We start from the raw sequence: 21,642 nt of genomic DNA on the forward strand, positions 1-21,642 counted from the left end.
GCATGTAGGCATGTCAAAGCAGGTGTCTGACACACTCATCACCCACGGTCGTAGCCATGGATCTTGATGTCAACAGGTACATCGTTGTCATTACGACTGACTCTACAATGTTCGGGGAGGTGAGGTGTAGCGGGAAAACCCACTCCTAATGACGAGATCGGTACCTAAGGTGACCCGATCTCTTTCACTGTCATGTCATAACTTATTTTTTCATAAAACCACTCGGAGGTGTGCTAGACATAGTTGATCATTAAACGAGAATTTCACATGCCGAACAACGTTTGACAGTGTCAGTGTGGCAACATTTACCAATGTAAGCATTTGTGAAATATGTAGCATGTGCACCACACACCTGGAGGTAGTCAGCAAAGACGGTTACTGGGCTTTTAAAACGAAAGATTAACATGAGAAGTCGGTGGGCCGGCTGGGGGAGAGGTGGCGACACAGACAAGATGTCTGAGTGTCATCACTCCCTCGACACCAGACGGTGAACTATGCGAGCGCTGGACGTCACGTTGCGCATATGTTCACTGTTTTGCGTGAAACTTGGCGAAGAAGAGCTGACACGTGGCGGTGAACTATGGCGAGCAGGCAGCAGCAGATCGAGAGAGAAAAGCTCACAATTCCGCGAGCGGATTTCCCCTTTTTCACTTTTATTACAAATCCTTTTTCCTTAAGCATTGACCATTTTATTACGGGTGGAGCCTTTCAATTTTTTTTTTAATTTTAGCAAACGAGTCTTGTGAACCTTGTCGCTATGATACCTGGCTGTTCACAGACGTCACGTCACCCTCAGTGGCCCCACGTAAGGACAACGTAACGTAGTCCAAACCAAGCATGGCGCCGTGAAATATTGCAAAGCACACAACGTGTAGAAGGCGATTGTCACTTGATGAGTTGTCAGCCCTCCAACCTCTTCAGCAAAAGCTGCGACAGGCTCCTGAACAAATTAGTTTCAAAAGAAGCAACTGGAAAATTCGTTAAATAAGAGTTTTGACAATTTAATCTCGACTTGCTTTGTGAATCATAGATTACCTTCGTGAATCGGATTAAACGAGAATTTGCTTTAAAATGAGTTCATTTTCAAAAATTAAGATTATTAAATAAAATTGTACAATGTTTTCAGCTGAGGCGATCCCAACATATCTTTAAAAAGATGACACACATTGGATTCTGTTTCAAAATATGTAACTACAGTGACAGATGCTCATACCCTTTCTCGAGCTGTGCTGAAGCAATTAAAAAATCAATCACTCTCTTTCTCTTTCACACACTCTCTCTCTCTCATAGTGCTATCCGTCGCATCGCGAATAAAAGCAGCTTCGCACCCTGTGAACCTGTCTACAAACTACAAGATTGCAAGAAACAGCTGACATCCACCATCTAATCCTATACTCATCATTACCTTGCTGATGTCTGTGCACAGAGAAGGTCCCCCTGTAGCACAGACCGATACAAAATAAAACAGCCCATGATGATCACTTTCATTGACAGGGTTTTGTGGTCACGTGCATCTCACCACTGGCTGGAACCAAAGAGGATCTCTCGTGGAACTACATTCCATGTAAACGGTCAGCGAGCAAAGTTAAGAACAGGACTCACAATTACAGAAGCCCAATGATGCCCAACAGAGACTTGGAAAAGAACAGTAGAGAGCGAGGAAAAGGACTAAAAAGTCTTGAGTTTTAAAAGATTTATATAAATAAGAAAGCTATTCATATTACATATCCTTCAACATGCAATACGAGAACACAACTTCCTCATAAATTAATGATCAATAAACAGCAGGGTTAGCGAACTTTTTTTCTTGCCACGGCCATTTGGATATTTATAGTATCATTTGAGGGCAACATAAAATATAAAAATTTAAACATACAAAAACTTAAAGATTATCCTATTATTATATTTGCACCAGACATAATTTCGCCTCATTGTTCTAATGCAGGGATGCCCAACCTACGGCCCGCGGGCCATATCCGGCCCGCGACGCGGTGTCATCCGGCCCACAGTGCAGGAAATCGGCATGTTAGCAATAAAAAAAAAAACTAAAAAAACGAAAAAAGGGAAAAAAGAAGCATTTATCCCTACGTAGGGGCGTCTCTCAATATTTTTTTCGAGGGACGAACATTTCGATTCAGTGCTCCGACTTGGTGTCTCTACGATGCAGCCGGACATTCAGAAGTTGGTTTCGGGTAAACAACTTCAAATATCCCACTAATTACTACATAATTAATGGTAAGTACAGCTTGTTTCTAATAAAAATGGTATATGCTCTATTTTTTTTTCTTTTTTTGTTGTTTTGCGTTGAAGTGGCCCGTGACACGCATGTCGGAAAAGGTTGGGCATCACTGTTCTAATGCATGTCTGTCCCGTCATGTACTTGTATGTGTCTTAGCTGTCTAGCCTGCAATAAAAGTTCTTTGCTTGTCCCACAACATTTATGTTATTATTATAATTTGCTTAATATCAATTTACGTTGTTGTGAAAAAAGTTTCTAGAGCCAGACCGACCAAATGACCTCGCGGTCATATACTGCCTCGGGAGTGACAGGAATGAGATGCTCAAGGGACAGCACCAGAAAAGAGTGTTCTTATTTTATCTGATTCTTACTTCCCTTTGATCACAGCTTCTGTTGCGAGAACAGGCAGTGTCTGTGTGTACTATATTTCCAAATGGATACAACTCACTTTAAAAGGAAAATGGGCTAAAAACTCGCCTTATCATCATCACATACAGCTGTTTCCTGTAATTAATGAGTTAGAGAAAATATTCACAGACAATATAAAAAATCACAGTCTGCACATAAATAAACCGATAGGAAAAATGATGCAGTTTTAAGGAAAGATGAAACATTTATCTGCTCATTTAACAAACCTTTGAACAAAATAGTGATACGTCTCTTCCTCAATTTACGTATGAACTTCATGTTGAAAGAAACCACAAGATCTTTTGCAAATTAGCCAGCACACAAGAAAGAAATTGAACCATTTGTGAGTTATCTTGACTTAAAGCCATTTGTTACTGACAGTGAATAAATATACATTGCTAAATCTGGATTTTTACTGACTGGCTGCTGTGAACAAATGGCAAAAATAATGGGAGAGAGAAAGTCTGCTTTATCGCCAAGAAATCCAGGACCAAGCAGGAGGTGAATAAAGACGAGCAGGTGTGAAAGGAACTGGGACTCGAAAAATCCAAAACTGAAAGTAGATAGGTGAAAAGATGCGGAAGCCAATTTAAATCACTTACTTCAAACAAAACCGGGAAAATCCTATTCCAGTCAATTCCATCAAGACTGTTATCCTGTTAATTATCGGTGATTTCATTTTTAAAAAGGAAAAAACACTTTGGGGTTTCCTGAAATGGATATTTCATTAGACTCTTGAGATAATTTTTACGAGAATTTTAAGACAAATGGATTTTTTCATTACACGATCCACTGTCTAAAACAGTAACATGTTTGTAGCAAAATGTCTTCACAATATCAACGTAAATCATTCATGCGAAACCAGTGGACACCTGTGACAAACAGATGACACAGATGTTGGAGTTTTAAACCGGGTGGGCCACTCTCTGATGGCGAGGAGACAGACAACCAGTTAGTGGATTGGTCGGGGAATTAATGTGGCCCATGTTAAAATTGCACATTTCTCAAAGAAGCTCCCCCATGCTCAATCTACAGGATGAGCCTACTTCAGGCTCATTGTTCATACGAGATACGCTAACAGCAGGATGAATGTAAAACATCAGCGTGTATATCAGGCTATAGTGTCCAGCCTGTAAATTAGGAGCTGTCGGAGAGCAAGCTCACTACCAACGAGGGAGAAATGTGCTATCAGGAACTTGATGATCGGTATCCGACGTCCCTCCGACCATAATTAACTGATTGCCAATCTCCAAAAAAAAAATTATTTTTTTCGTTTTTTGTGGTTTTTTGAGGAGCTCTCTCATGTGTATAAAACAGTATGTATTATCTTCTGGATCAGCATCATGTTAAATCTGTTGAGCATTAACTAAGCCTCGATGATTAACTCAATCGTAACGAGACAAAGCGTGTACAACACTAATACGAGGCTAGCACAAGACCCGTACAAAACTTGTACTCGACTAATAAAAAACAAATAACATCGAAATACAGATCCAGCATGAACAGCACACCTTCAATCACAAGCCGTACTCATCAACAGTAATACAGACATGTGGCAAGAGACAAAACAAAGGGAATGCTACATACAAACATACCACAACAACATTGCATCAAAAGGACAGCAGTAAGTACCTGACATATTTAGTTTATGTTTCAAGGTTCGTCTTGTTTACATTTTTCTGCGATATTGTCTGTCGGACGGGGTGGATGGAACGGCCGGATAGGGTCAACGTCTTGATACACTTATCTGTAATGACTTGTTTCCAGCTTGCTTACATAATGTTATGTTTACAACAACATGTTTGGGCAATGTTTGTTCAGAGCAGAAGAGGGAAGTTTACGAGGCTGGTTTATGACTGTGTAGTCCCTTTAGTTCCTGGCCGAGAGCTACACAAACAGTTTCAAGTTCTCGGGAGCCATCCTCTCCAAAGATGGCAGATGCATGTCACTCGGACACCTTCCAGTTAATTCGCCGAAGTATCCGGTGTTTATCTGACCCTGGATAATTAGCTGGCAGTTTTTAAAAATAATAATGTTCATTTCTTAATTCGATATTTTGCTTCAACCAGTCGTGTAGTCTCAACACTTCATCGGCAGCTTCGTCCATTTAGTCCAGGCTAGTTCCTGCCTCCGGTCTCTCCAAACTCGTGATCGAGTAAGATCGAGACTCCAATGAGTAAGTTTCAAAGGTTTCTTTTTGTTTGTTTGTTTGTTTGTTTGTTTGTTTGTTTGTTTGTTTGTTTGTTTGTTTGTTTGTTTGTTTGTTTGTAATGAAATTCCCACCCTATAAACTGCTTTCTGTAAAATGTGTTATTGATTCCCTTCTTCCCTCAAACGTCTCTCTCTCTCGCTCCCACCCAACACTCTCTCTCTCTCTGAAGAAGCGTGTGTTATTGTGATTAACAGTCATATCTGCGGCGTTTGTTACGTCAGGGACTTCGATGACAGCGTTTGCTCACCCACACCAGACTGCGTGCGAGCGCGGCGACTGTAGTAGTCCGCTGGTGGAGGTCTGCATTGTGTCAGTCTCGGCAGTCTCGGTGTGCCTCAAGCGGTGCCAAGACTGGTTCCGCCAGCAAGCATGGGAGGGTTAGGGGGTGGACAGAGCGAGACACAGCGTCTAGCAACGGCGACAGCGACACCGACCACGCTTGAGACCGTGTGTACCTGTTGATGAGTTATTGGAGATTGTGACAAGACACATGGCTAAGGGAAGGCTGTTTGCACCCAAGGGTGACAGAGAAGGAATATGGGTATGATATTACCTGTAATTCTCTTTTACACGTAAGCTTGTTGTTGTATTCTTCCTTAGACTTATTTCTTTCTCCTTACCTTCTCTATGTCACGGGAGGATAGTAAACCTCATTGATCAACTCGCTTGCAAACCGAAGACTGTACAACCTGTACTCAAGTCACTAAATATCTTTTAAACAAAAGCTTCTCTTATATCGTTAAGAAATGTCTAAATTAGGAACAAGCGCTTTATAGAGTTGCAGTTTCATGCTTCTGGCCCTTGTCTTTCCAGTTTTCCCTTCTCCTGTCTTGTATTCCCACCCACCCGTGTACTTTTCCATTTAGATACGGTCATCAGAACTTTGTGGCGACAGTGGCTCAGTAAGGTCACAGTGCAAAGGTTAATCAGGGATCATCTGAATGACATATCCTAGCAACTGGTCCTGCGTCACTCTCTGGCTTCTGACCGCACGAGCGCAGCACGCTACACCTCGGTCACGCCAACATCTCGCGGTGTGCGAGAAGCGAGCACAAGGGTCAGGACTGACGACATGTTGATGACATGGATAAGACCTCAGACATGATATTGATACCAAGGATTCCACACATGTCGTGATAAGACACTGCTGTCACTGCCTTAAGAATACAGCTGTCTGTCAACTAATCTCACAAATCTCCAGCGAGAAGGCCGCACACAAGAGACAAGTCGTTTATAAGGCTTCATGTCCCGGTGACGGGTGTCAACTCGTAATTAAGTTGCCCAGGTGGGAAATCAGATCCCAAATATGTTTCTACTACTGATTGTGATGTAGCACTTTCTACATACATCTCAATTATGAGCACTTAGTTCCCGCACGTTTGAACCTTTCGTGGAAACCGAACTAAATCTTTACAATGCAATGTTTTCTCTAAACACTCATTACGACGATTTCAAAATAATTTTTTTAAAAATGGTGAAATGGTTAAATATGTAGGTACAGGCCTACTGGTTGCTGTCAACCTCTATAATTAGACTAGTATTTCTTAAGACAGTAAAAACAAGATAAGTGTTGGCTCTCTTTGTAACCAATAGAAAACTTTAAAACTAGCGTGAAATACTGACAAGAAGCGAAAGATGATATAGACAAACATATATTTTGTTTTCAAGTCATGTACAGTCTGCTATTGTGAGTGAAGAGCATAAAAGTTTCTTTTTATTCTTTTCTTTCCTTTTTTTCCGTTTTACTAAAGGTTTTGTGTATATACATGAAAGCTTCTGGCGAATTTTCTGCGTTGGTTGTGACGGTGAACGAAAATCGGGACAACGGTTGTCGCCGATCCTGAATATACTATCGTCTGTCACTTGTTATTTTCAAATCCACTTTTGTTTTCTCACCACTGAAGCCTCTCGTGTCTCTTGAGATGCTGTTAAGTGCCACCTCTTTACTTGTAGACAAGGAGAGGGAGAAGAAATGTCCTCGCAAGAGTGGTGTGGTGCAAGCAAGGAAAGCTGTACTGACTGCAAGGACGAGAACGGCGATAATTGTTCACAGGTGGCCGCAAGCGTTTGAGGAGTGTAGAAACATTGTAAAAGATTTCATTTAACATGCGGAGTGTTGACAAACAAGTGTCAAACAGTACTAACAAACTTTACAATGTTAAACTCTCATACAGAAACTCTTCCTTGCTGACCCCCAGAAATTGTGGTTAACCTCTCACGTGTAGTGTGGAATTCCCACAAACTATGCGGCGATAAACAAGGTTGTGGTAACGACATGGAAGACGTGGTGGTTCATTCACTTTCCATTAATAACTAATACTTTAGCGGATTTCCTTTAGACCGTGTATTCCCTTTGATGTTTTTGTCTTGTTCTTTGAAGTCATTGCTAAAGGTATGTGACTCACTTTCCTTTAAAGAATTTAAACTGCAAAACGACCAGATTTAACAAACATTGATTTAGAAAATAATTTATTCATTGTCTAGTTCCATTCACATACTGTTCGACCCTCCTCATTATCATTATCATCACCGCCATCCTTATTGTCGTCCTCGTCGTCATGATTATCGTCATGGTAATCAACATTTTCATCAATGACATATACACCTTCCAAATCATAACCAATGGGTATAAGTATTTTAATTGGTCACACATGAAAAATTCATATAGCAGGCCATCAAAAGACACATAGGGGTGTCAGTCTTATTCCACATTTTGTTTAGCAAGCAGATCGGGCTTTTATTGTGAGTTGTCGCTCTATTGGCGTGCGGTGAAGCGTGGTCTTACAAAGTAGAGTGAACTGCTGTCATCTGGGTAGTCACAGCACACCCAGCACGTATACAGCACGTATATATACAGCACGTGCTTCAACAGATTCAACACAAAAGGTTCTGAGGAAGGATCGGGGCTTAGTGGCCAAAGTCTTTTTACCCGTTTGGCCAGCGGCATGTTTGGTTTGGTGGTGCGAGTAAAGCATGAGCATTGGCACTCCACCTTCTGGGTAAGAGAAGGTAGTTTGACTGTCTTCTGTGACAGTATCAGAACCTCATGTCACTTTATGTTTGTCTTCGTGACACGCTGAGACTTCACCTTCTGGACGACTTCTCAAACAAATTGTTGTGTGTATGCAGGGTTTTTTCAAAAGTACGAAGAAGTAAATTTATGTTGCTCATGCTAGACTCCTTGGCTCTGATAGCGAACAAACAATAGTTTTTCAGTCGTTCACTTGTGTGTGTGTGCGCGCGTATATGCAGACGTGTCGATTATTTTAATTCTCTGTCGTGTAACCTCTTTATAAAGACTCAACGTGACCACTAAAGCTTTCTTTGAAAAAAAAAACCGAATATTCATTGACGAATGAATATGTCTCTCCTTAGGAAAGAAATACTCCCCAAACGTGGAAAGAAATCAATGGCGGACATCTGAAAGAACCTTGTATTCCATTACTTGAATCGCCGCTACATCTCTACTCTCCTCCATTGATCTCTCTTTGATACCGTGGCGCGGGCTGTTCACCATTCACACCGGCATCCCAGCACCTACACAACGCCTATTCACCCGGATACATTATGCTTCTTTTCAAGTTTTTGCCTTCGGTAACAAAAATGGGTTTTATGTTTTGTCTTTTAACCCGTCTAGTTCTGCTATGTGTTGCGAAATGCAGTCTACCTGACTTGGAGTCACACCTTTACGACTTGCCACATGAACGCTTCCTCCTTTACTAACTGCTTCAGACAATGTATTTACAGCACTTTCATTACTTCAAGTACAGACAGCTTTTTAAACTAAACTGTAATCAGCATGTTAGCTCAAAATATCTCGTGATGGACCAAAAATGAGGTAAACTAAGAGAATCAGAGCGAGAAAAGACCGGATAGTTTCATGTCTCATGTCAGTGAGCTGGTCTGAGTAAAGTTGTCACCTGTAACACACCGATACATGTTTAAGAGATCCAATCTGAAGCTTTATTGCTGTCTGCAACAGAGTCCAAACTCAAATTACAAGAATGGATTACTTGGCTTGCATTCTACTTGGTTTTTCAACATGAACTCTCCATCTAGAGATATTTGTATGTGACATTAACCATACATTAAGTAGGTATGCTGTGTGCCCATAGTATGGTGCAGCTTTTGTTCTGGGTGACACCTTCGGACAGGTAATTGCATTCGGCGCACAATGCTTCCCTTGTTCTGCTAAACAGCGGTCTTTACAATTTAAGGACTTAAAGGTTTTGACGGGAACTGGGTGGGAGAAAAAAGTCTTGGATGTGGTGGAGTGCGAAGACGTAAAACTATCTAGTTCTCCTAGTTTGCCAGCGGTTTGTCACGATCTCCCGTGCTAGAGACGACAGAGCAAGCGAGAGAGAGAGAACGACGGGAGCAGGTGATAAGCCCCGAGGACAAATATTTCCTGGTGGAGGAGCCCAGTGACGGCACGCCACAGACCCACTCCAGGGACTCAGGTGGCCACCACTTTACCTGGCGTCAGGTGATTCATTGCCAGCAGACGGGCTCAGTCAAAGTTTATCAGCATGAACAGCAGAGAATGCCAGTGGGTGCACACGACCATGACAGTGGCGACCTCACCATGTCCAGGACCTTCTGACCCACCAGCGACAGGGAAATGTTCTCATTTAAATAACTCATGACAGCAAACTAAAGCCTAAGCCAAAGTAAACTTTTGAATACTTTTCCTTCTTGGAAAAAAAACTACAGGCGACCTCACTCTTTGCATGCTTCTACGATCAGACTATAATGTTTTTTCCCGGAATCTGTCACCAAAAATATAATTTGATTTGAGAAGACATGTCAGCCAACCACCATCCCGAAGTACGTACCACACAGTACGTATATCTCACTTCCTTCATGAAAGACTGACAGCATGACGGAGCAAAAGCGAGGTAGACTGAGACTGAGGTGTCTTTTCCCCTAGAGACGGTGTAAACTGCCATAAGTGCCCTGTACACTGTGGAGTGGCGCTCTTATCTTGCTCGTGGCAGGAGCCATAACTATGCTCGTTCTCTACCGAACCCAGAGAGCAAGCACTTTGGCAGCGCGCGACATGCGACAAGGTTAAGTGACGTGTCATGGACTCTACTTTCAAAGGTGAAGTGGATCATGAGGTGCTCCGGGAAATATTTAAATCAACGATTTTTTTCAGGTGATTTTTTTTTTAAGTTGGGGTAGCGAGTTAAAGGCCAAAAGAGGTGGGTGGGCGGCGGCTGTGTAATAAGTTTTGTGGTCATAATGTGTCAGGAAACCACTTTCCTGTTTATGCTACTGATCAACTGTTTAACACCTGTTGTCAAGAGTGAATTCCCCAATTTCGAGCATTCACCTGCTTCTCTACACGAGGAGGTGGGGAGAGGACTTAAGGAAAGTCCATTTTGCAGGGGCGGAGGGCTGGGGTGTTCTCGGCAGTCCTCCTCTCCCCCCTTTGATCATCATGTTTGTGTTGTTACAGTTCCCTCACCACGAAGACAGCTTGCACGCCACGCCAACAAGAGAAGCTTTGACCAGCACAGGGAGGATGTTGTCTGCCCCTTTGTGGACGGAGGGGCCGCGCGCCCAGGGCCCCCTCCTTCGGGGTTTTGCAGGCGGGACAGGGTAAGGCAAGGATTCTCGAGCACTGTATAAAGTGTAGACAACTGTCCCTCAATGTAAATCCACAAGGAAACTATGCAGGTATCTGCTGCAGCAATGCCCACCTAATGATTTGTTCACAGCTCACTATCAATGACAGAGCGGACTGCACAGGCCTTCATCAAAACAGCTAGTGCGATTTTAATTAAAGATATAGCCAAAGACACTGAAGCAATAATAAAATACTTTTGAAACAATGATGTTAAGAGGCATATATCCACGGTTAAGATCAGCTTGTGTATTTGCAGATTGACTTCCACATCTCTAATCCATTCTCGGAGCATGACAACAGAAATTCCATTCAAGACTTCGGTGTTTATTTTGGCAGTGTAAGTAATAATACAACTAAAGAAAAAAAAAATCTTGGCGAGTCTGGTGAATTATAAAATTTTGTTTGGTTGTACCTAGCTAGATTCGCTAAGTCTTCTGTCAGCCACACTAATGCGGCTACTCAGATTAATTAAAATCCAGTCTGGGGTAGAACTTTGGAGGAAACGGTTACTGCTGGGACGATGGAGTAAAAACAAAACCCAGTCAAGAACATTTTGCTAAAGCTGTTGATTTTCGCATTTATTCCCAGCTTAAAGTTTTGTTTCCTTCATCACGAAAAGTGACAAGTTTTATCCCATCCTCGTATCCCTTATGTCACTCCTTTCCTTTCCCTTCGTCTATACTATGTTGGCAGTTTACTACGGTCTAAGGAAAGAGAACAAATATTTCTTAAAGACGAAAGGTTGTTGAATATTATCACCACGAATTCTATCAACGTTTTCAGAGTCAGGATCCACGAAATCTGGGAAAGACGCCTGAATCCCAACCAAAAGAGCCTGCACCAAACCGACGCCGACTTCCTGAAACACTACTCTCGAAATCATGTCGACTACGACTACACCACCATCTCGGCTTCCTCCTACTCCGGGCGCGCAACTTGCGATCCTCCCAGTTATCGCCGCTTTTCCCGGAAGTACGGCCAGCCCCAGTCCGGACGTGACGTGTCTATCAGTACGACGACCAACGATTGGTTTAAACAGCCCCACGTGCCCTACTCCTCGTCGACGCGCGTGCTAGCCGTAACTCAGCAGCCGTTTCCGAAGCACAACCCCTGGAAGTTCTCTTACAAGCCCGTGGACAAGGTGTATCCGCCCTACGACCCCACGCGCTTGCCAGTTGTGGACAACATCTTCAACCGGTACGGTGCTGCTTTCGCCACTTCGTCCTAAAGCTCGCTTCCACCATTAACTCCAGACTGCAAACATTTTTCTCTATCCGACAGTGAAGTGTACCGAGACTGCAGTTAAATAAGTCTGTGGAAAAGAAATATCGGCCGAAAGGATGAATTATAGAAAGATACAGTTATAGAAGTAACAGCTTCGTGACCGCTTTTCATTGGCTATCCTGTGTGAAAGGTCACACATAGTTCCTCACGATAGTAACAGGAAAATGTGGACAGACTTGTGCTATCCCTGCAGACGGCCGCACAGATCTGTGAAAAAGTTAGGAAATGCCATTATCTATACATGTACTTTAAAACTGAGTCAGAATAGTGCATCAGTTTTAGAAACCGTCGCAAGTTGAGAACTGGATGTCCTGGGTTCACATCTGCATGTGGCGCCTGCTCAGACACGACTTCTTTGCCAATGATATAGCCTTAGTATCTGGGTCAGCGTGAAATGCCAATTCCCTCCCACCCCAACTTCCCAACTGTTTTTCATGTCTGTATGTTAGCGCTTCTGTGATACAAATCATCATCTTGTTTGACTTACACATACACGACACTTGAATAATGCACGTGTAAGATATAGGAAAGAAACACAGTACGTCCTACAGTTAAAAGAATGGTGGCGTGGCAACGTCTAAGCAGTTTTACACGATGTCAGTGTACAGCTGTGGTTGCATAATGCCTAGAATGTCAGGGCAGGAAAACGGACTGCCTCAAGGACTTGAAAACAACAATCGACATACGCTGAACATCACTAATGCTTCATTACCAAACATGTTTTGTTCATAGTCACGACTTTCATTAGATTTGATCATGTACTAACCCGAGGGTGACCTAAAGTCACCAACTGTATTTACTGTTTGGGAATGTGAGTGAGAGAAAGAAGTTGTTACAACATAGGTAAGTATTATCTAGTACAAGCACTATCTTGAATTGCCCTTGTGAATAAATAAAGTTGTATTGAAGAAAGTCCTAGAAGCGATCAAGAAACCAACAGAGATTTGCTATTATAAAAAATTAATATAAAAGTAACCCTTTCATCAAATGCGCCTAAACATAACAGTTATAAGAAAAAACACATAGCTTGTCTTCTGATGGTATTATATTTTTGAGCATTGGGTGAAGATATACCTACAACACCTGACAAGTATTTGCTCATGAACTTCGTACAAATAAATGAAAACAAAAATCAACCAAAGCAGAAATATATCTTGAAAGGAAGAAACAGTGATAACCCTTTTCTGAAGATGCTGTAAACTTCTGTACATATTTCCCCATGGAACAAGAAACATGTTCACAGGTTAATGCCCAATACCATGGGTAACCATTACAAACAGGTGAATAACTGGCACCTACAACCCACCCTGCAAAAAGACACCCTTCACTTAGCTCAATCCATAACAATTATGCAAAAGGTCACAAATGAGGTGTTCAGCCAGTCTAAGTTGGCAGACAGTGGAGAAGACAAAAAAAAAACCCAAAAGACACAATAGCTCCAATTTTCCAGTTTACACATTCAAAGCACATACTTGTCGCTGGAGCATGACAGATGTGGAACACATCTTTGTGGCCTGTAATCCACACCAATGACTGTAGATATGAACGTGCATGTGTAAAGTGGCATATCTGTGTGTGTGCATATGCATTCAAGCACGCTTGTAGGTTTGTATTAATGGATACACTTTTTACTGTTTTTGTTTCCAATGCAGTCAAAAAAGTAGTTAAGATATCAAAATCTCATCAATCAGCACTTTCCTTGTCACAGTTTACCCTACATGACAAAGACTTTCTCAGCTTCATCCAAAGTATAGATTTCCCGTGTTCTTGGGCATACCACACGACCATCGTTGTCTGCAGCCATGCGTAGCAGAGCCTGTCAAACAAATAATTTGTATTCACTACCAACAAGAAATAAGTTTACTTTTTGCTCAATTTAAACATTCTTATCATAGCATTAAAGAAAAAAAAAAACAAGACCTACAAGGCCTTTAAAATAATTTTCCTCTTTAGGGAAAAAAGCCACCACAAAAACCAATATCAGCATTTATAAGTCACAAAAATAAGATCTCAGCATTTCCTCACCGCTTGACCATAGATATATCCATTAGGCAGCATCATCGGAGGGTTGTGCTCATTGAGAGAATGCCCTGTTATGGTGCAAATGAGGCGAGAGTTTGCACAGTGGGCAAAGGGCAGCGGCTGAGCCAGTTCGTTCAAATGTCGGCTACACACAGGACAGTTACTATTTCGTTGACATGTATCCTTGTAGCAATGTCTGTACAATCAGTTAAAGATGTCTCCCAGATTTCTTCCTTATTTTTAAGCAACAATAACTACTCAAGTGCAGTTAAAGAAACAGTACCCTAGATAAGAATGTAAAATCTCACATTTAGCATAAGTATCATGTGGGTTTTGCCATTCTAAAATGCTTCAACCTTGTCATACTTCCCTTTTCACTTTTGGAAATCATTTACACTTCAAAACTGGATTTTAACTGATGTAAAATCAATGCTCAATCACTTTTATCATCGGAGATAAAAGAAAAATCATTGAAGAGGGAGTACATCAATTTGACCCAGTTTTAGATTTACCTTACCAAGTTTGCTGCAAAGGGCACTGAAAAAAGCATTTTAATTTTGTTAGCAAAAGTGATACAATTACTTTTGTCAGCCATGTCTATTATCTCTATTAGTCTAGGCTAGCAGATACGAACAAGGCATGTTCCTAAGAAAATTTGACAGATCGCAGAGAAAATTTAAGATTCTTTTTACAGACCTAGCTTTCAGCAAGAAACAATCAATTTAATCTGATCTAAAAGGAGCCACATGAGACAAACAGAACAAATGATAAATAATTATGTAGACCTTTGGTTGGTTCGAAAGTTTCTTCAAATTTAGAGTCACAAATAACACATCACAAATAATAATTTCCAAGCCACCCCACATATCATCAGTGAAATTACTTGGAAATGTCATCATTACACAAGGATACGGTGTTTTCAAAGAAGACAGACCAGCCTGCAAAGCAGCTGTAAAGACAGAGGTGTTGTTGAGCTGGTGCAAACGAAAATTCTCTTCACGGAACTGTTTTACAAGTTCATCCCACCTTGAATCTGCAAACAGTCCCTGCAATGATAATGATAATAATGATAAACATTTCCCCATATGAAGGTGAGCTCCATGCACTTCACAAGAGACTAGGGGCAGTAGGGAAAGAAGCCAATTTAAATGATATAGATGACACAATCGAGTACAATCACAACATAATACACAAACATTCATCGGTTAGTAATATAAGAGCATGAAGGAACACAGAGATAGGAGTGTGGGGGAGAAAGGAACGACAGGATGGACAAGTTATAGTAGGTGTTTCCAAAAGAGAGATGTTTTACTGGTATGGCAATGCAAGCCCGAATTGACAGCATAATTATGCATAATTAGTAATAATACTAATCTTGGGTTTACAGACATATTCACTGACATACAGACAAATAAACAGGAAGGTCCAACATGTCATCCCTAAATCTCATAAAGTTGGCTGCATTAGCAACTGGTGCTGAAACTTCCATTCAGAACTATCTGAGCCTTAAGCCAAACTACTTGGTTGTGTAAAAGATTATGACTGCTTTCCACAATAGTTCCACAAGAGAAATATCTAAGACTACTGAATATTTATGTCATTTCAGACAACTAGGAATTACGTGGACTAGTAATTTATTCAGCAAGAATAAATCATCAATTTTTCAGTTTTATGCACATAAAAGCATTGGCAAAAATATGCCAGCACAATGTTTTTGGTCTGAAGTCATGTCAGCATTTAACAATAGTCACCTTATATCGCAAAATATTTGTGTGAGGTGAAAATGCAAGAAGTCCCATCACAAGCTGCACTTCTGCCATCTGATCACCTTCTACACCACTAAAATGCTTTCGAGCATGTCTGGCAGAAAGACAGAAAGTGACACTTGGTCTAAACATCTGTAACTAAATTATGAAAGAAGTCAAGAAAATTATCTTTTTTCTCAAATAATCACTAAGAAAAATCTTAATCCGCTGCTTAAGTATGCATAGTTTCAACAACCAAGCTAGTAAGAGATAAATATTTCACTTTTTGGCTTACATTTCAAAAAAAAACTGCAACATTTTTTTTAAACTGTCGTATCCATAGTACTAAAACAAAGTGAAACAAACTTCAGAACAGGCCACAAACTACAGAAGATGCACTGAAACAGAATAATTGGTACATAAGAAAGGGGAGACAATAAGTGAGAAGTGACTGGTGAAAATGAATGAAACTCACCTGACTGCCTCCAGTCGGTTGTTGTTGCGAACATACTCAATGAACTCCTGTTTTCGTATGTTGAATTCTAAGTTACTCTGTCCAAGGCAAAGTAGAGTAAACATAGCAAAATAAGTTTTGCAAGCTTTGATTAGTTGTCAAAATCTATTAGAGGAGGAAACAACTAAAATGATACAATTAAAATAATGACCATTATTGCCTACAGTAAAGCGAGACCTTAACTATTAGGCAGTGCAAAGATTACAAACAACCTTGAATTTGCGTAATTTGGATTTGTTCTCATAACACCAGGATAAGCAAGGTCCAGTCTCTCTGCGCTTCAGTGACTCTTCCACCTCTCTTGACATCATAAACAGTTCGATATTGGTCAGATCCTGCACACAATTTATACATCATAAACAATCCAATACTGAGAGATCTGATGCACAGATGCATAATTAACGTACCTACTTAAAATCAGTGTCACCATTCACACAGTTATCTCCAGTTCTCTTCTTACTGATCTCCATGAAATGAACTAGGTAAAGTATGTAACTTAAAATACTTGTCTTTATCATTGATGGGGCAGAACACAATAAGCTGTTAACTCCTCTAGTCAGTTCACCTCAATGTTGGAATGCTTTGCCAGCATAACAGCAATATTGTAGTAGCCTGCTCGGAGACAGTATTCCACTAGCATGCGATCCAGTCGTGTCTTGTGCCATAAAGGAAGCTGCTGTTCACAGAATGAACTGACTGCTTGAAGATGATCAACACGACGCTTTATGCTGCGTGTAGACTCAATTTCAGTATGAATGTTTTCATCTGCCTGAAACACACAGACATGCAAATATATGTATACATGCACACATCTGAGCTCCAGCACACACATATATACGTACATTTTTACCAGAACTTATGCTCGTTAGGATATAAATATTTCAAATGTTGCTTTCAGTCATTCATTATTATTAAGCTCAGTCAAGTTACAGTAATGGTCTTATATTTTATTATATTAAGATTTTGACCCAACAAAACCACAGTGAATATAGGATTTATCAATGCATAGAAATGTTTGTAAATCATGTAAGAAAGCATTATATCTTTTGAAGAAAATTTCTCTCAATGGAGTCTGCACTGCACAGTAAATTCTGTACTTCGTGGTCAAATCAACTGAGGTCAGTGGTCAAACTGACTCTGGTTGTAGTCGAACTGGTAAATGGTTTAATTGACTAGTGACCAACAAGACACATAAAGCAGATATTTTATCAACATTTGCTACCATACATGCACATAAAAAAGTACTCTTTCAAGCATAAAAATTCTAAAATTTTAAGTATAAAAAAACTAGACCTTTCTTTTCAACATCGACAGATTTTCCACCATGGTACCGAGGACAGAGGTTACCTCCCCTGCTGTAACAGGCCGCTGTAGACACTTTTCAAGATCATTTCCTGTCATCTGCACTCGGGACACTTCACGATCAATTGCCTTCTGAGCAGCTCGAAATCGTTTGTTAAGAACCTCGTAAGGCACCTACAGATAATTCAGTATTATTGTAGAGCAACCAAAAAAATGCATGTGCAAATATGAGCATACAATCTGCTAAAATTGGCTACCTAATAGAAAGTAATTATACTAAAGAGAGCAAATGACATCACCAACATTCAGAGTTCCTTTCTCTAATTTCACTATCACTCCATTTATTCATCTCCCCAATGTAAAAATCACAGATATAAAACTTTCAAAAAAATAATTCTGAGTCTCTTCAACTTTCACATGCAGTCCATTCATTGTCTATAAACAAATAAGAGAGTTTATAGAAAACAGAAAGGTAAAAACCCACTGTTAAGGATTCCTATGCATTTCTCTGATAAATTTTATATATTTTCATCAACTGGATGATGACTAAATTTTGCACAATTAGCCTTTATTCATTATTTTTTTCATAAAAATTTTAATTTATTGGTAGTAATGTGAGAAAAGATGTTTTTCATGCTTTTATAAGAGATGTAATTGTCAAACATAGACGTTGACACATTTTTTTAAAAAATATAAAATTATTGGGGATTTGGGGGGTTAGCGGTAGTTGCATGAATGTTGTAAACTATAAATAGCCAGGAGGGTGACAACAATGGAATGATTGTAGGCAGTCAGGTCTTGGCGAACCATTTGACAGTTTAACATCCTGAGCCACAATAAAATTCTGAAAGTCATAAATTTCTTACTTGGCTTCTTTTCATTTCTTTTCTAGGCAAAATTCCATGACCTCCACTTCCCATGACTTACAGCCAATTAAATTAAAAAGCACAACAGATCATAAAGCTTGAGCTCTTGTACCATCATCAACACAAGAGTTTACATTGTCTGCTCCTCTTCTTGATGTTGATAGTGTTTAGTCTCAATCTATAAGTTAACATGGAAAATTCATCTTCAAACAGTCCAGATATATTGTCTTTTCTTTCAACGATCATAGAGAAAGTAGTTTTGACACGGCTCTGGGCTTACTTTCAAGAGTACCAGCCATGCCCCATGCTCAGTCAGCATACAGACCTTTTCACAGTACTGAAACTACTTTTTAAAGTAACCTCCAACATATTATCTGCCCTTGACAGTGATGATGTTTCTGCCTTAACTCTACTGGACCTGTCTGCTGCATTTAACATCATCGACCACACTCTGCTCCTTCATAGACTACACACCTCTATGGGGTTTCTGGACCTGCACTAGCGTGGTTTAATTCCTATCTCACTGATAAGACAGACTGTTTATCAATGGTCAAACATCTTGCCCTGCTCCACTTTCTTGTGGCATCCCTCAAGGCTCAGTACTCGGCCCAGTTCTGTTTATTCTGTATCTGAAGCCATTTTCATCTTGCATCCAGTCCCACAACGTTTCTCATCAATCATATGCTGATAATAAGAAGCTGTACTGCTCCACTCAATCGGCTGTCTCACTCTGCTACTGACACCATAGAAGTTTGTATTAATGAAGTCAAAGACTGGATGGTGTCAAACAAACTTAAATTCAATGTTGATAAAATGGAAGCCCTCCTATGTTCCAGAAGAAGAAATCCATCTTCATTCGTTTGTCCACCAAATGACATCAAGGTGGGCGAAACCAACATCACGTCCATCATGCGTCCTCCATCAGGAACCTGGGATTCATTGTCACTGCAGACATGACTCTTGCTAAACAAGTCACAGCTGTCTGTCAGTCTGCCTATTATGAACTACGCAAGATCAGCACCATCCGTCACATTCTGTCTATGCGCACTACCAACACTCTTGTCGGTACATTTGTTTTACCCTGACTTAATATCTGCAACTCCTTGCTTGCTGGCTGCCCTCAATACCTTCTTCACAAACTCCAGAAAAGTACAGAACTCTGCTGCACGTCTGGTGCCTAGTGCTAGGAAATGGGACCACGCCACCCCTCTCCTTCATTTTGTACACTGACTTTCCATCCGTTCTCACATCCAGTACAAACTGTCCGTGCCATATTTTGATTTCTTTGCTGACACCTGCCCTGATTATTTCTCTGATTTGCTTTTCCCTTACATCCCAGCTAGACAACTCCACTCCTCATCTGATGATCATCTCCTTACTCTTCCTGTCACCAGTACCACAACATATGGCCTTTTGCAATATCATATTACTCTCAGCTCATGTTCTTGCTATTAGGTTCCTCTTTGTGTTTTCTGTATTTTATTTTATTTTTCTTTTAGTACGGTTGTTTATTCTTTTATAGTTCATATGTTATATGTTTGTTTTCCTGTCCCTTGTATGCTGTCCATGTTTTGTTCTTGTTCTTAAGTGCTAATTATAAGAGCATGCTACTTAGGAGTGTGAGCATATGCTTTACAAATTTTGCATTTATTAATATTATATTCCATGGAATCAGTAAATGCCCTCACTGCTCTGTGTCCAAAAATTTTGGGAAAGCAAAGGGTGGCCCAATGAACGGATGCAATCACTTGCCATACCCTTTTCAAAGAAAGGAAACAGTAAACAGTGTCAAAACTACAGAACATTAAGGGTTAATCAACCATCTAAGCAAAGTTATGCTAAGGGTAATCCTAACTTGCACAACAACACTGTCAAGGAGCTGCTAGTAGAAGAGCAGGCTGGCTTTAGGAGGCAGAGCCTAGATAAACAGATCTTCAACAGTCACATTCTGATAGAAAAAGACCTACAATACCAGAGCAAGCACTACCACAACTTCATCAAATTTAAAAAGACACTCAACTGAGTCTGATACAAAATTCAGCATCAAATGGGGACTTATTCAAACCACTTTAATACCACTTTAAGAATGCAGTACAACGCAACAACCAGGTAGGAGACTTCTTTTAGACAACAGAGGGCATTTGTCACCTGTGCTGTTCAACATCTTCCTGAAAAATATGCAAGAAACTCTCCCCAACCACCACATCTCTTTCAGTGATAACTTCTGCTTGGCAGACAACATAGACCTTATAGCAGGCAATAATAGTGAATTTCAAGACCACACAAACAGATTGATGGACAGCGCAAGTGCAAACAGGATGAGACCAGCACTCATAAGAGCAAACTCATGGTTAACAATATCAGGCACAGCAAAGCAGATATCAACATAACAGCTTGAAGAGGTAAACAGCTTCAAGTACTTGGTGACATGCTTTCGAAAAATGCCGTCCACGTGGCCAGGCTGAACAGGATCTGACACAGCAACAACAAAAGATTTACTACCAAGCTTAGGCTGTAGAACTCCTTCGATCCTAGTTCCAATCCTGCTGTGTGGTTGCATGGCATAGAATCTACTAGCTGATACCAGTAGAAAAATCCAAGCATTCAAGACCAAGAGCTTAAAAACATTGCTCTGATTCTCCCGCATGGCACACAAGACTTCTGGGAACGTCAGGAACCCTTCTTGCCACGGTGAAGCTGGGCAAGCTGATGTGGTTGAGCCATGTCGCTTGGCATGACACTTTGTCTATAACAGTTCTTCAGGGTACCCTGGACAGAGGTCAACTCCGAGATGATCTAGGAATGCTTATTTGTATTTTGTATTCATAATATGGTCAGATAAGTAAATTCTTATGTCCACACTGGACTGCGCAGATGAAATGAGAAACCATTCTATTAAGCTACATTGAGGTACTCCAGAAAAAAAAAAAATAGATTTGAATATCCAGAAAAAGCAAAAGACTGATTCCTCAAAATTGTAATCCTGAAAAGAAATAGCATCATTTTTTTCGCGAAGAAAAAGCAGTTGGCGTGCATTCGTCTTCAAAATAAGAAAGGTACGTAATTCTTAGCAACGAGAATTAAGGAACATTCAGCTTAGAAGCATAAGTAAGAACTTTCTATTTAACACTATTACTAAAGAGAAAACAAATTAGTTCGTGTCTCTGAAAATTCCACTGCTTTGGATTTGTTGCCATAAAAATGTAACAGCCTAAATTTAACTCTTACTTTGAGGGTGCCGTGTTCAAGAGATTTCACGTCAGCCATGTTTACAAAAATATAGGTCAAAGGTCAGTCCCAATAATGCTTGACAATTTTTATTCTTACTAAAATTATTAGTATTATATATGAATTTAAACCTAAATGATACAGATTAAATTATTTTATTACGAATAGAAAAATTTAGTCTTAAATTAGA

The 21,642-nt window shown here is 40.3% G+C and overlaps 2 protein-coding genes across 4 annotated transcripts; one reads left to right on the forward strand and one right to left on the reverse strand.

Moving 5' to 3' along the window:
- The first annotated feature begins 5,186 nt into the window (after positions 1 to 5,186).
- LOC112563843 lies at positions 5,187 to 13,194 on the forward strand. 3 transcript variants are annotated; one of them, XM_025238223.1, is made up of 4 exons: positions 5,187 to 5,400; positions 10,321 to 10,463; positions 10,748 to 10,828; positions 11,275 to 13,194. In XM_025238223.1, the coding sequence occupies exons 1-4, from the start codon at positions 5,350 to 5,352 to the stop codon at positions 11,717 to 11,719; spliced, it is 720 nt and encodes a 239-aa protein (XP_025094008.1). In that variant the 5' UTR covers positions 5,187 to 5,349; the 3' UTR covers positions 11,720 to 13,194. The 3 variants fall into 3 exon arrangements, with proteins under 3 accessions (XP_025094008.1, XP_025094009.1, XP_025094010.1); XM_025238224.1 differs by having other exon boundaries at positions 5,203 to 5,431; XM_025238225.1 differs by lacking the exon at positions 5,187 to 5,400 and adding an exon at positions 9,655 to 9,962.
- LOC112563842 (macrophage erythroblast attacher-like) lies at positions 12,803 to 21,532 on the reverse strand. Its single transcript, XM_025238222.1, has 9 exons — positions 21,453 to 21,532; positions 17,350 to 17,532; positions 16,622 to 16,825; positions 16,269 to 16,391; positions 16,018 to 16,094; positions 15,549 to 15,657; positions 14,710 to 14,843; positions 13,801 to 13,993; positions 12,803 to 13,591 (listed from the first exon to the last, which is right to left on the reverse strand). Exons 1-9 carry the CDS (start codon positions 21,489 to 21,491, stop codon positions 13,490 to 13,492), a joined length of 1,164 nt encoding a protein of 387 aa, XP_025094007.1. The 5' UTR covers positions 21,492 to 21,532; the 3' UTR covers positions 12,803 to 13,489.
- Positions 21,533 to 21,642: the final 110 nt, after the last annotated feature.

This window comes from Pomacea canaliculata, linkage group LG5 (assembly GCF_003073045.1).
Source record: "Pomacea canaliculata isolate SZHN2017 linkage group LG5, ASM307304v1, whole genome shotgun sequence".
NCBI lineage: Eukaryota > Metazoa > Mollusca > Gastropoda > Architaenioglossa > Ampullariidae > Pomacea > Pomacea canaliculata.

Bases quoted from the DNA above. Each gene is read 5' to 3' on its own strand.
- LOC112563843 (XM_025238223.1), top strand. From the start codon at position 5,350: ATGGCTAAGGGAAGGCTGTTTGCACCCAAGGGTGACAGAGAAGGAATA. The intron at 10,464-10,747 runs GTAAGGCAAGGA...GTGTATTTGCAG, and splicing joins GGTTTTGCAGGCGGGACAGG to ATTGACTTCCACATCTCTAA. The intron at 10,829-11,274 runs GTAAGTAATAAT...CAACGTTTTCAG, and splicing joins TCGGTGTTTATTTTGGCAGT to AGTCAGGATCCACGAAATCT.
- LOC112563842 (XM_025238222.1), bottom strand. From the start codon at position 21,491: ATGGCTGACGTGAAATCTCTTGAACACGGCACCCTCAAA. The intron at 16,826-17,349 runs GTCTAGTTTTTT...TGTGTGTTTCAG, and splicing joins TGTCGATGTTGAAAAGAAAG to GCAGATGAAAACATTCATAC. The intron at 14,844-15,548 runs GTGACTATTGTT...TTATCATTGCAG, and splicing joins CAAATATTTTGCGATATAAG to GGACTGTTTGCAGATTCAAG.